The sequence below is a fragment of the Hirundo rustica genome, chromosome W (genome assembly GCF_015227805.2).
Source record: "Hirundo rustica isolate bHirRus1 chromosome W, bHirRus1.pri.v3, whole genome shotgun sequence".
Taxonomy (NCBI): domain Eukaryota; kingdom Metazoa; phylum Chordata; class Aves; order Passeriformes; family Hirundinidae; genus Hirundo; species Hirundo rustica.
In genome coordinates this window covers 30,362,793-30,375,508 of record NC_053487.1, presented here as the reverse complement: position 1 = coordinate 30,375,508, position 12,716 = coordinate 30,362,793, and the positions used below count along the sequence as shown (strand labels likewise).

The 12,716-nt window shown below is 51.1% G+C and overlaps 1 protein-coding gene across 2 annotated transcripts in view; it reads left to right on the top strand.

Annotated features, from left to right (window-relative positions):
• Positions 1 to 1,869: 1,869 nt before the first annotated feature.
• The window catches only part of EDA (ectodysplasin A), an 82,608-nt gene continuing 71,761 nt past the window's right edge, over positions 1,870 to 12,716 (top strand). For both annotated transcript variants that reach the window (XM_040089138.1, XM_040089136.1), the window contains exon 1: positions 1,870 to 2,194. In XM_040089138.1, the coding sequence (XP_039945072.1) occupies positions 1,931 to 2,194 (264 nt within the window). In that variant the 5' untranslated portion in view covers positions 1,870 to 1,930. The remainder of the gene's footprint in view (positions 2,195 to 12,716) is intronic.

Sequence of the window (12,716 nt, the reverse complement as noted above, 5' to 3'; positions counted from 1 at the left end):
CAGGAATGGAGAGATCACATCTTCCCCCTGACCCAGCCCCAGGCTGACCTGACCGCTAAAATTCACCTTCAGAGTAACCTAAATGATTCTGGAAAATGGGATGAGGCTGCTGCAAGTGTGGGTAGGTCCATGTACGATTTGGGTTGGGATTTTTGAAAAACAGGATTTTGGTGGTGCAGGAGTTGGTCTTGATGATCCTTGCAGGTCCCTTCCAACTCAGGATATTCTGTGATCCTATGAAAACCAGTAACAACACTAAGCACTCAAATAATTATAAATGTTCCTAAAATAATTGTAGGGTTTTGAACAGAGGGTTCATTTGTGTTTATTTGCTTTTTGCTCCTCAGTTGTTGGGGTTGGCAGAGCTTGATGCTTCCAGTTTTGCTCTTCCCAAATATTAGGGAAACATTTCTTTCTTAAATGAAAACAGAGACTCTCATGGAATTTCATGTCTATGATGCTGGACTTATAGGAAAAAAATCCTACTGCAGGAAAACAAGGCCAGGAAGGGCTGGAAAAGGATGTCCTCCTCCCCAAAGGCAGGACAAGGCCACCATGGGATTCTTTATGGCTGTGATCTGTGGGATGAAGACCCCACTAATTCTCAGATGATGTGTTCCAGGACTTGGAAGGGTTTCTCCTGGAAGGGACAGCTTCGTGGGAAACTCACCCTGCCCACAGGATCTGGGAGCACAGACCTGGCACTGGACCATCCAGCTCTCAGAGCCCACCCAGGGGAGTTCACCAGGACCCATCCTAGGGATGTGCTGGTGACAGTCCTTGGTGCTGGCCCTTCCTGGAGATCTGGGGATGACTCTGACATCTCCCAGCACCGCTGATCAGCTCTGCATCATGTGATCCTCCAAAACCAGCTGGAATCCTCCTTTGCAGTACCACCTCCTCTGCTGCCATTAACACCTCGTATTTAATTCCTTTTTTCCTTTTATTTTTCCAAATCACATTCTCTTCAGGCCACCTCTCCAGTTTGTTCAGAACATTTCTAATTTCTCAATTCAAATTTCCTGTCAGCCTGTGAGCATCACACAGCACCTTATTCATCTCGTTATCCCCTTTGTTATCAATTAAACCCCCTGATTGGGAATAGAACCAGCACAGGCTTTGCCAACTCCGTTCCACGAGCTTTAAGGTCCTTCCAAACCAGGTGTGATTCCATTCCAGGGTTCCCTCTCCAAATCCACTCCTCTCCCTGGTTCACTCTTTCCCAGGCTGTTTTCCAGCTTCCATTAATTTCCAGCAGTGACAATCAACCTTTAGAAAGCTGGAGAAGGCAGCGACAGCTGCCCCAAAATACTCACACATCCCTGGGCACCCCGTGCTCGGCCGTGTTCCCCGGCAGAGCGGTGACAACGTTGCCTATGACGGGGGATCAGTGGCGTTTGATATCTGCTCCCAGGAAGCCCCCGCCGGCTGCGGAGACAGCGACTGGCGGGACTGCGGTCACCGGGACCGGGATCGGGTCTGTCCATACCGGGATTGGGATCGGGATGGGCATGTCGACTGGGACTGGGATCAGGACCAGGACTGGGACGGGGATCGGAGGCAGGAACGGGCCCTCCTGCACCGCAATGGGCACGAGCCCACCCATCACCGCGCCTGCCCATACCGGGACAGGGATCGGGATCGGGCCCGCAGCGGGGCGTGGTTCCAGCCCTGTCTGACTCCTCCCCTCTAATTTGTATGTCCCCGCCCACAGTGCCAGGCCCCGCTGTCTAGACCCCGCCCGGTCCCCGCTACTGCCCAGGCTCTGCCGCCCCGGCTGAGCCCCGCCCCTCCGTGCCAGGCCCCGCTGGCGGCTCGGCCCCGCCCCCTGGCGGGGCGCTGGCGGCCCGGCCGCGCAGCCCGCGGTGCCCGGCGCGCCCCAGGAGCAGTAGCGCTGGGGCCGTTCCGCGCCGCCCCGCCTGAGCGTACCATGGGCGCGGAGCGCAGGGCGGCGGTTCCCCGCGGCTGCGCCTGCGGCGGCAGCTGGCGGCTCTTCCTCGGCTTCTTCGCGCTGTCGCTGGCGCTGCACGTCCTGACGCTGGGTTGTTACCTGGAGCTGCGCTCTGAGCTCCGCCGAGACCGCGGCCCGCAGCCCGCGGCCCCGCCGCGCCGGGACGGGACGGCGGCAGCGCCCAGAGCTCCGGCCGGGGGCCGCCCGCAGCGTGCGGCCGAGGGCGCGGAGCGGCGCCAGCAGGTGGGTCCGGCCGGGGGCGGGGAGACCGCGGGGCCTCCGCGCTGCTCGGGGCCATCCCCCGTCTCCATCCCCGCGCTCGGATGCCGCGCCCCGGGGCGCTTCAGAACGGCCCCTCGGGGGAGTTTGGTGGAAAAAGAGGGGAAGTCCCGAACTCGCGGTGTGGGGGGGAAGTGCGGGGGGAGCTTGTCTGGGTTGGGGGTGACGGGCTGCAGGGCCGGCTGTGTTCCACCTGCTGCTCGCCGTCTCCCTGTCGCGACAGACCCGCTGTGTGTCCCGACAGTCCGGCTTTGGCCGGGGGCAGCGGCTCCGCCCTGGCCCTTGCGGTGTACCCCCGAGCGCGGGGTGCTGCTGCCGGGGAGCCCCGCACCCGCCGTGCACGCTGGGTCCCGGTCCCGCACGGCCTCCGCTCGTTCCCCTCCCTCCTCCTGCGCTGGGTTCGTGATTCCACTTCTCCCCCAGCCCAGGTGCGTCATTTTTTGGGTGATGCCTCGGTGTCCCCCCCGCAGCAGCTCCTCAGCCTGTGCAGGCCAGGTGGGTAGTAGCCTCCTGGTTGTCCCCGTCGGTGTCCCTAGCTCCTGGGGGTGTCGCCTGTCCCGAGAGTCTCTGGGAGAGACGGAGCAGAGCTGGGGCCTCCGCTCGCAAACTTAGCTCCAGGCACGAAACCTCGCTGCGAGCAGGATAAACTGGAGGAAGGAGTTTCCTCCCCTCCGAGCCTCCCGAGCGGATGGTCCGCTCCCTCAAGGTGCCGGGTGGCTTTGCCGCGGAGTCGCAGCGGGGTTTCCGGGGAGATGCCAAGCCCTGCCTCGGCACCCCGGCGGTTCTCGCCTTGCTGGTTATCAGTGTGTGTGGGGAAGGACAAAAATAGCTTTGATAAAGCGGCGAGTTTGGAACTCTTCCTCCCACTTGGCAGCGAGAGCCGTTCCGCCGCGCCGGCCTCGGCTGCCCCTGGGAAAGCCGGGCTTGCGCTTCCTTCGCTGCCTGGATCCCGCAGCTTCCCGTAATAAATCCAAGTCCAGCGCAGAACCGGAGGGAAGCCGAGCTCCCGGGTCACCGCTCTGCGCTCTCCCCTCGCTGCCCCTCGAGCGGTGTCAACTCAGAGTGAGCCGGAGCGGTTTGGTGTCGTGCTGGGATTCCTGGGTTGCCTTGGAATAGCGCACGGCCGGAGTGCCTTTCGTGTTATCCTGATGGATCTATTTAGTCTTTCGAGCTCTTCTCTCCAGCGAGTGTATAATGAAATACCAGGGCAAATACTTGAGGCATTCATAAGTTACAGTGTTAGATAATTTGTCTCTGGATGCAGACGGAGCTCTGAGCGTCACTTGCTGCAGCTGATGGACTCCAGATAAGGTAACACTATTTATTTATTTCTTTATTCTACATCTGGCCTGTCAGGCTTGAGATGAAATATTCTTTGGGGCACATTGAAGCAGTTGGGTTGGAGAGAAAGGTTGCTGGTAGTAGGGACATGGGAAAGGAAGGCTGAGTGTCTCGAGCCGCTCAGGTTGGGAAGGGCTGCCATGATGTGTGATTAATGAGATTTGTAGTGGTGCTGCTCACCCGTTTCTTGCTGATTTCTCTGCCTTCAGTCGATGTGCAGCTAAAAACAAGCACTTTGGGTGTCCTGGGGTGCTGTGAGTGCAACCCTTCAGTGATTAAAGCAGTAAAATGAGAGGTTTGCAAACAGCTTTATTTAGAAAGTTCCTGTCCAGCTTTGGGGTACGTGTGGGGTACCCGGTAGCTCTTCCAACCTGCACTGCTGATAAACCCAAAGTGTGATCCCATACATGTGATGCTTGCATAAATTGGGTTGAAATTACTAAATAATTCATTCAAGAGATGTGATCAATGACATTTCTCTCCTGAGAACCATGGTCAGAGTCAGGGTTCATTTGGAGGGGACTAATGACCGCAGTGCTGTGAGCCCTTAAATTCCCTTCAGCTGCTGGTGTCCTCAGTGAAGAGGCCGAGTGCTGTGTGTGTAGTGATTGTACAAGCTAACTTAAACACAAAAGATGCTCCCCTTCCTGACCCTTTTTTCTTTACTTTTTAATTATTTTATTCTCCCCCCCTCGACCTGAGGCATGAGGAAGAGGAGCACAGGGGGAAGGATGGGGAGTGATGGTCAGTGCTGAGATTTTGGCTGAAACCTCATGTGGCTACGTGCCAGAAATGACCTCATGACAGAAGTGAGATTTGGCAGCTCGATAACGCCCCACTTCCCTATCTCGCAGGGTATCCAAATATGTAACTCATTTGGGATAGAAGGGCAGATTTTCATGGCAGAGGTTGAGGCATTGTAGTTCCACATCTTTGTCCCAGAACCTGCCAGGTGTTGCATCACTGCATTGGCTTTGAGATGAGGAGTTTGTTAGAGCTGCTTTAATTCATTGACTCTTCAGTAGCTTGGAGGTGTGAGAGAGGGTTTGGGGAGTGGTGGGGCCTTGGCTGGTGGTATAAAATCCAAATAATCCCTCTGGATGGGTGTGCTGTGAGATAGCATAGGGATTCTATTCTGTCAGGCAGGCTCTGCTTGCGGAGATCCACATCAGGGCACTGTGTCCCTTTAGAGGATTTTATGCCTAAATTAAATCATATTTTGCTGTCAAAAAATCATCCTTGCAATATTTGAGCTGTGCAGAGCATCATTCCTGGGCTTTTTCTCCAACCAAATCTGTCATGCCACGTTTCTGCCAAAACTTGTTTTTTGGCCAATGCTGGGTAGAGTGTGTGCCCTGAGAGTGTCCCGAGATGGGAATAAAAACTGCCAAAACCTGGTAATGGGATCAAATGCCATCAGTTTTGTCAAACTAATTGTGGAGGTGCTTGCAGCTGGTGGGGGGAGGGAAGGGAGGTGCTGAGTCATCAAAAAAAAAGTGCTGAGCAGGAATTTGCTTACTGGCATTTCACCTTCCCGGTGCCAAGGTGTCTGATCTCAGTGTCCATTTTTCACCTTTTTAACGAGGGATGTTCCCACTTTGGAGCAGTGCCCACATCAGCATTCCCAACCTTGGTGTTGCTTTCACAGAATCATGCAATAGTTTGGGCTGGAAGGGACCTTAAAGCTCATCCAGTCCCACTTCCTGCCACAGGCAGGGACACCTTCCACTATCCCAGGTTGCTCCAAGCCCTGTCCAACCTGGCCTTAGACACTTCCAGGGGAGCCAGGGGCAGTCACAGCTTCTCTGGGCAACCTGTTCCAGGGCCTCAGCACCCTCACAGGGAGGAATTTCTTCCTTTCTTTTCCCTCAACAGTGTAAAATTGCAGTTATTTTTCCCTTTTTTTTTGTCAATTCTGACTCCAGAGTAAGAGACAGCTCTTGGTGTGATTGGCACAAAGGCTCTAAAGGTGTCAAAGCTGCTCCAGAGGCTCCTTCCACCCTGAGCATACCTGTAGCTCATCCATGCATCTTCATCCCTGTGTCTAGTTCCTGCATCCTGGCTGAAACCTGCCCAACGTGCTGAAAGCTTTGAGCAGAGCTCCTGTTGGACGTGCTTCTCCAGCCTCCTCTGGAAGCAACCTCAGTATGGGTCCTGTGGGCTCAGACCTTTAAATCCCTGCTCAGGGCCTGTGTGTTGGGATTTCATTCATGGCTCTGATCCCAGTTTAAGGAAAGGCTGTGTGTGTGCAGAGGGAAGATGGTGATTAGGGATGTGCCCCCACAGTGGGTTTTCCCTCAAATTCCACTTTATGGTCCTGGTTGTAGCTGAAAGAAGCTCTCAGAGAGCAAGAAAGGGAGCCTGCAGAGCTCTGAGGCAAATGTCAGGCTCTGGTTACCTTCATTCACAACTCAAATTCTCTTATTCCTGCTGCTTTGCCTATGAATATTCCATGCAAAATCTGGCCTGAATCCAAAACTCCTCCTGTTGAGATGCTGCAGAGTGACAGGAGCATGGCAGTGGCTGCAGGATGTGTTGCATCCTTTGGGAAATTAAATACAGTGTGAGCTCTTCCCGAGGGCTGGAGGTGCATCCTGCGTTTCCTGTGGGGTGAATTTCTGGTGTGAGGAGAAACCTTTGGCTGTGTGGGAGCAGCCCAGCTGGCCCTTGGGAATTGTGGAATCACAGAAGGGTTTGGGGTGGAAGGGACCTCTCAAAGGCCATCAAGTCTAATCTCTGCCACAGGCAGGGACACCTTCAACTCAATCAGGACCTTCCCAAAGTCCTTATTCCCAGATTTATGGTGCTGCAAGGGTGCCTTTCCTTCTGCCCCCCCCCCCCCCCAGCCTCCTCCACAGCTGAGCTGGGGTTTCATTTCTGTTTTCTGCTCATTCCATGAAGGAGAAAAATTGTGATTTTGTGTGAGGACTAGGACATTTTATCAGCATTTACTGAGTTCCTTGATGGAGAATGTTGCTGCCAAAGTAAGTGTTTGACTGACCCATGACCAAATTGCAGGGTTTTCCCACAATTTTTTGATGAGTTCCATGGCAAATCCTTGAACTTGGGTTTTTAACAGCATTCCAAAGTTATCGTCCCCTTAACCCCAGAGTAAATGGTGCTGTATCAACCTCATATTAATGTTTTAACATTATTTTTCTTACCACATAATAACATAAATCTTCCCTGCTCTCCCATACACATGTAGTGTCTTGTAATGCTAATTAAACTGCACACTAGCCTAATTTTGCTCTCAGACTAATCCAATATATTTTTCTTGACTGGAAGCCAAACCATGAGAGCTTCAGAGCATGTGGAGCTCTCATTCCAGTCTTATTTTATGTTAATGGCTTTATATTTTAATATCTTTCAACACTTGGGGAGGATGTTATTTTTAGAGGTGTCTGGCTGCAGAAGGTACTGGTCTGTGAAGGGTTTGGGGGATGTGAAGCACTGAGTAAACCATGCAGTAAGTGGGAAGTGTGTCCCTGAAGAGGTATAATCTGTCAGGATCCATTGTGCACAAGCATGGAATCACAGGGAGGTTTGATGTGATTTTTACCGTGGTTAAGTGGGAGATTTGGATGCAATTTTACCGTGGTTAAGTGCCTTTATGGGAAGGTTGCATTAGTAAGTGCTCTCTCCTTAAACTCTATGTGCTAATGGTGCCAGTTGGGCCTGGATGCTACTACAGCAGGAATAATCACTCCCACATGGGTATGGATGGAAATGAACTCTTTCCCTAATCCCAAATGAAATGCTGTTATAAGTGCAAAGTCCTTATGATGCAGGACCCCATTGATGGGGTACCAGTCCTGTAACATCTTCCAAATGGAATTGCCAGCATCCTCCTGCCTGGCTGCACCTCAGCTTTGGGGCTGGAGCTGAGATGCAGTCCTTGGGGATGGTTCTTGCAGTAGAATCCCAGAATCTACTGAATTGGAAGGATCCCATCAGGATTGGTGTTCACTGCATGGCACAGGGTTGTGTGGCTTTGCAGCTGCCGGCATTGTGTGACATGAGGTGGCATCGTGTGGTGGAGGATTTGTGTCCATGGGGAGGGTTTGTATGGTGTGGGGATGGTCTGGGTTCCATGGTGTGAGGGTCCACGTCCATCGTGTGTGGATTTATGTCCATGGGGAGGGTTTGTGTTCCATGGTGTGAGGGTCCATGTCCATGGGGATGATCTGTGTTCCATGGTGTGAGAGTCCTTGTCCATCGTGTGCAGGTTTATGTCCATGGAGAAGGGTCCATGTTATGTGGCTTTGCTGTGGTTGGAACCACTGGCTCGGTGACTTCATGGCAGTGACTGTTGTGTCATGTGGCTTTGCTGTGGTGGATGGGACAAGGGTTGTTTGTGCTGCACAGGGCTGTGGTCACTGCATGGTGTGGCAGGACAGTGGCCACAATGGCTGGAAGCTGCTGGATGCTTCCAGGAGGGAGGAGGAGAGGACTGGGGAAGAGTTGTCTCCTGCCAGAGCTGCCTCTCGCATGGCCCTTGGGAGCTCAGACCCCTCCTGGCTCCCCTCCTGGACAGTGCTGGTGCCCCAGGGGTTAAATCCCGTGCCAGGCCAGCGGGGTGCTGTCCCTGAGTGCTGCCTTTATCCTTTAATCCCTCTTTGCAATTGCTGTCACCTCTGGGCTTTCAGCCTCTCCTGAGACACAAAGCACTCAGAGGGGGAGAGGAAGGTGTTCCCTGAGCTGGTGCTGGAAGTCAAATCCACCTGGGAGCAGGTACAGGCTGTGTAGTTGTAAATTATCTGTAGGTAGCAGGGTTGGGGGGATGCTGTGTCTGACAGACCCATTGTGCTGCTTAATCCCAGAATCCCAGCATGGTTTGGGTGGGAAGGGACTTTAAAGCTCATCCCATTCCATTCCCTGCCATGGGCAGGGACTCCTTCCACTATCTCAAATTGCTCCAGCATGGTCTTGGACACTTCCAGGGATGGGACAGCCCCAGCTTCTCAGGGCATCTTCCCAGTTGTATCTTCTCCCTTTTCCATTTCTTGTTTTAACTGGATAATGCTGGCATTCCTTCCCAGAGAGTTGAAAAGATTGGAGTGCCCTGTCCAGAAAAAAAAAAATTAAATACAAGTCTTTGAATCTCATTCTAATTTGATAATAATAATAATATTTATATTTGCTCAAAATAACAAAATATTTGAATTCTTCCTTATATTTTCTGATCCACGAGGCGGCAGTAGCTTTCCCCAGGTTTCCCAGGGATGTGGGGCAGGCACTAATGGCCTAAACAGACCTTTGTGATCCTTCCAGTCTTCCCCATGTGCTGGCCTCAGTGAAATTAATCCAGGAAGTCATTTCAGAGCAATCATTTCCTTCAACTTTGCAAACAAGTTGCTAAGCTACTGGTTCCCTTAACCAGCACTTTATTCTAATTTTCCCATGGAATAGGAAAATAGGATAAGGCATTTAAAGCTGGCAGCTGGAACTGTTGCCAACCCAAGAGGATGGAACAGTTCAGACTCAAAAATGAGGGGTTTATTTTAATTTTTTTTTACTGCAGTTGCTGCTGTTCCTGGAGCTGCAGGAAGGCTCTGCCTGGAAAACTTGAATTCTCATTTTTTTCCCATAAAACATAACCTATGGCAGAAAAATGGGATCAGACAAGGAATCGCTGGATGTGCAGCTGATGAGGTGCATTTCAAGAGCAGGATGAAGAAAAGAGTTGGGTTTTCTACTGCAGCTGTTTGTATCTTTTGAGTGATAATGAACTCAATGAGTAGTTGGCTGCCTTGGGGCTGTGGATGGGTTTGTTGGTGCTTGCTCTGTCTGTCCAGGGTGTTAACTCTTGCTGGGAAGGGGGGAGATCCCATCCAAAGTTGAGGGAAGCCCATCAGGAATTACCTCCACATGCTGTTGGAGTAAATTCTGGCAGATTTCTAAGGTCAAAAGGGGAGTTCTTTTTTCTAGGGGAGGGCAGGAAGGCAAAATTTAAAGTTGGTAATTCCATTTTAAAGGAATATTAAATCTTCTTTTGAGCATTATCTTTATTGTCAACTTGGGGTTTTCTCCTGTTGTTGACAAGAGTTGTTTTGTCTCAGAACAGAGCTCCTCCAGAGATTCCTGGACTGTGCAGGACTTAATGGTGAAAGGACAAGGGGTGATGGGTTTAAAAGAAGAGGGTTGATTTAGATTGGATATTGGGAAGGAATTCTTCCCTGTGAGGATGGTGAGGCCCTAGCACAGATTCTATGGCTGTTCCACCCCTAGAAGTGTCCAATGCTAGGCTGAATGGGGCTTGGAACAACCTGGGATACTGGAAGGTGTCCCTGCCCATGGCAGGGGGTGGAATGGGATGGGCTTTAAGGTCCTTTCCCACCCAAACCATCTTCTTCTTCATTCTCTGGAAAGGGAATGTGTGCAGGAAAAGTCCTTGAACTGAAGGCTTTAGCTGAGCCTTGGGAGCTCAGCACTAATCCTGGCTCAGCTGAGCTTGGCCTCCGTGTCTGGTGAGATGCTGAAACCAAGAGAAAAACTCAACCTTCTGCTGGTAGGGTGGATTTTGCTTAGGAGATGGGAGAGTCTCCATGCTCAACACCTGCAGGAATGCTGTCTGGTGTAATCCCTGGATCCCCTGTATGGAATCCAACACTCCGGGCTCAGTCCAGTGCATCTCCCCTGTGTCCAGGGGTTGGTTCTTATTTCAGGTTCAGCAGCAGCAGAGGGGCAGGAGAATCTCTGTGCCACTGCCAGGGATGCTGGGAGCCAGCACATTCCTAATAAAAGCAGGATTTGACCTCAAACACAGGTGCTCGGCAGGTCATTCACACTCCTCTGTGTGGTTGCAGGGCTTGGACAATTCCAGATGTGCTCTGTCAGTGTCCTGGTCGGAGCTGCAGAAGGAGCTCAGGGAAGTTGAGGTCTTCAAGTGTTAAATCCCAAGTGCTGCTCCTGCAGGCTCAGCTCCAATCCCAGCGTCTGGCGCATGTTTCCAACAACAGCCTGAATTTGCCAAGAACAATGACGCTGGATGCAGCAAAGAGCTGTCAACTCTTTCCTCCCTATGCTGCTGGGCAGCTTTTCTCCTGCTTTCCGGAATAACTGGGCTGTTTGGAAGTGATATGGAATTTGGGGTTCTCAGTGATGCTTTCAACCCCTTCCCTCCATCCTCACCCCATTCCAGACAGCAGCACCTCACATGAAGGCTGTGGGGTCCCTCTGCAATCCCATTGCTGAGATGGGGGCTGAGGGTCATGTTAAGCTGAGAGTAACTCAAGTTCTTCTCCTCTGGTACCTAAATGTTGGATCAGGGGGATTTTGGCTGGAATATTAAAGAACTTGTTCCTAAAAAAGTCTTTCTGAGTCCAGTTTTGTGCAGATGGGTTCAGGAGAAGACCCCCAGGGACCCCTGTACTGTAGTACCCCCACTCACTGACCATGAGCTTCTCTATTGGGTCCTTCTGACTCAAAACTCTTTTTTTCCCCCATCTCTGAAGATGCTGAAACCCCAATTTATAAATGATAATTCTGCTAATGAGGGTTCATAGGGTGTTTGGGGCACCTACCCTTTAGTCAGATCCCTGTGAAGATCCCATGTGGCTTCAAGGTGGATCAGGTACTGAAGGAGTTAAAAATTCCTGCTGCTGGTGCACAGGAGCAGAGCCAGGTATCTCTCAGGATCCAAGTTTGCATTCTGAAATCTGGCAAATAGCAAAAATTTTGATGTCTGTGAACAGCAATCACATCCTGAGGCGATGGCGGCTGACAGGGAAGGGCTCCTGACATATTTACTGAACAATTTTCTTATCATGAAGCGCTCAAAAAGCCGAAACCTGGAGAACAATAGCAACAAAAAACCCACTGCAGGGTTTGTCAGCAGATGCAGCTTGGAGATAATAAATAATTTTTGCTTTTTGTTTGACCCCTTGGCATTTAGGGGTTAATTGGAGCAAGGCCAAGTGTGGTGAGATAGTGCCTGAATCAGAGTTTTAAAAACACTGGGATTGGAAGGGTTTTAACTTTTAACTTCTGTGAGGCTCTTAGAAGCTGGTAAAGAGGTGGGTTAGAAACAACTAAAGGAAAACATTTGGGTTGGGCAATACAAATTGACTTTGGAAGGGGCAGCCCTTCCTGAGACCCCAAAAGTCATCTTAGCCCTCACCCTACCTGGGCTTCCCCTTGTGCTGGGGCCGGATTGGTCTGAAGTATTATTAAACAGTAATAAATGGGAATTAAATGGGAATAAATGTTTTCTGTGAGGGTGTTGTGTCACATGTTCATCCACCAGTCCCTCTGTCCTGGTTGTTGTGTGTGTTTGGAGAATGAAGCAAAACTGCATTTGTGAGAAACAGGGGGACTTTGACACAAAAAATCGGGAATAAAGTTGTAATGTTGGTCCTGATCCAGCTGTTCCCTTTGATTTCACTTTGATATAGAAAGGCACTGGCCTGAAACTGGTGTAGAGGGGTGTCCAGGATCCTCTGTGAACTCTGGCATGAGGAATTCTGAGCAATAAAACTTTGGAAGTGCAGCCTTCGAAGGCTACTGTGGAAGGAAGGACATAAGAAACGTGACACTGGGATTGTGATTCCTGGCAGGAATGCTTTGCAATGGGGAAATTTCAGTTTGGTTTGTGTTGCTTACGTGCCTTTCTCCTCGCTGAAGGGCAAATGACAGTGTCAGCATTAAATGTGAGGAGCTGACATCTTCCCATGAAATATGCCTGATGTCTCCAGAACAGAGCTGGAATTATTGCTGCTCCAGAAATCCACCTTCCCTGGATTTTATTTTTGGTCGTACCCCGAAATGGATCTGACTGAAATGTTCCTGCTGATAAAGAGGTTGATTGTGGAGGGAATTGTGCTCTGGGGAGAGGTCTGAGAGCAGGAGGAGCTGTGGCTGAGCTGAATGTCCCCATGGCTCTCATGTCAGGATGTGTCAGCTTGACGGGCGCCTGAGATGGAACAAAATCTAGGGTAATTGCTTGGATGTTTGGGGTTTTTTAAGGCCACTTCTCTGGGTTTGAAGATCTTGAACTCCTGTGGGGAAAATTTATGGCGGTTTAGAAATGGAAGAGATTGGCCATGTTCTTTGTGATGCCCGCTTGGTTCCGTGTCCCCGGCAGCTTCTGTTGTGGTGGCTTTTAGATTGGTTGGTTCAGCTGGGCTTGGTGTAGCCAGGGCTT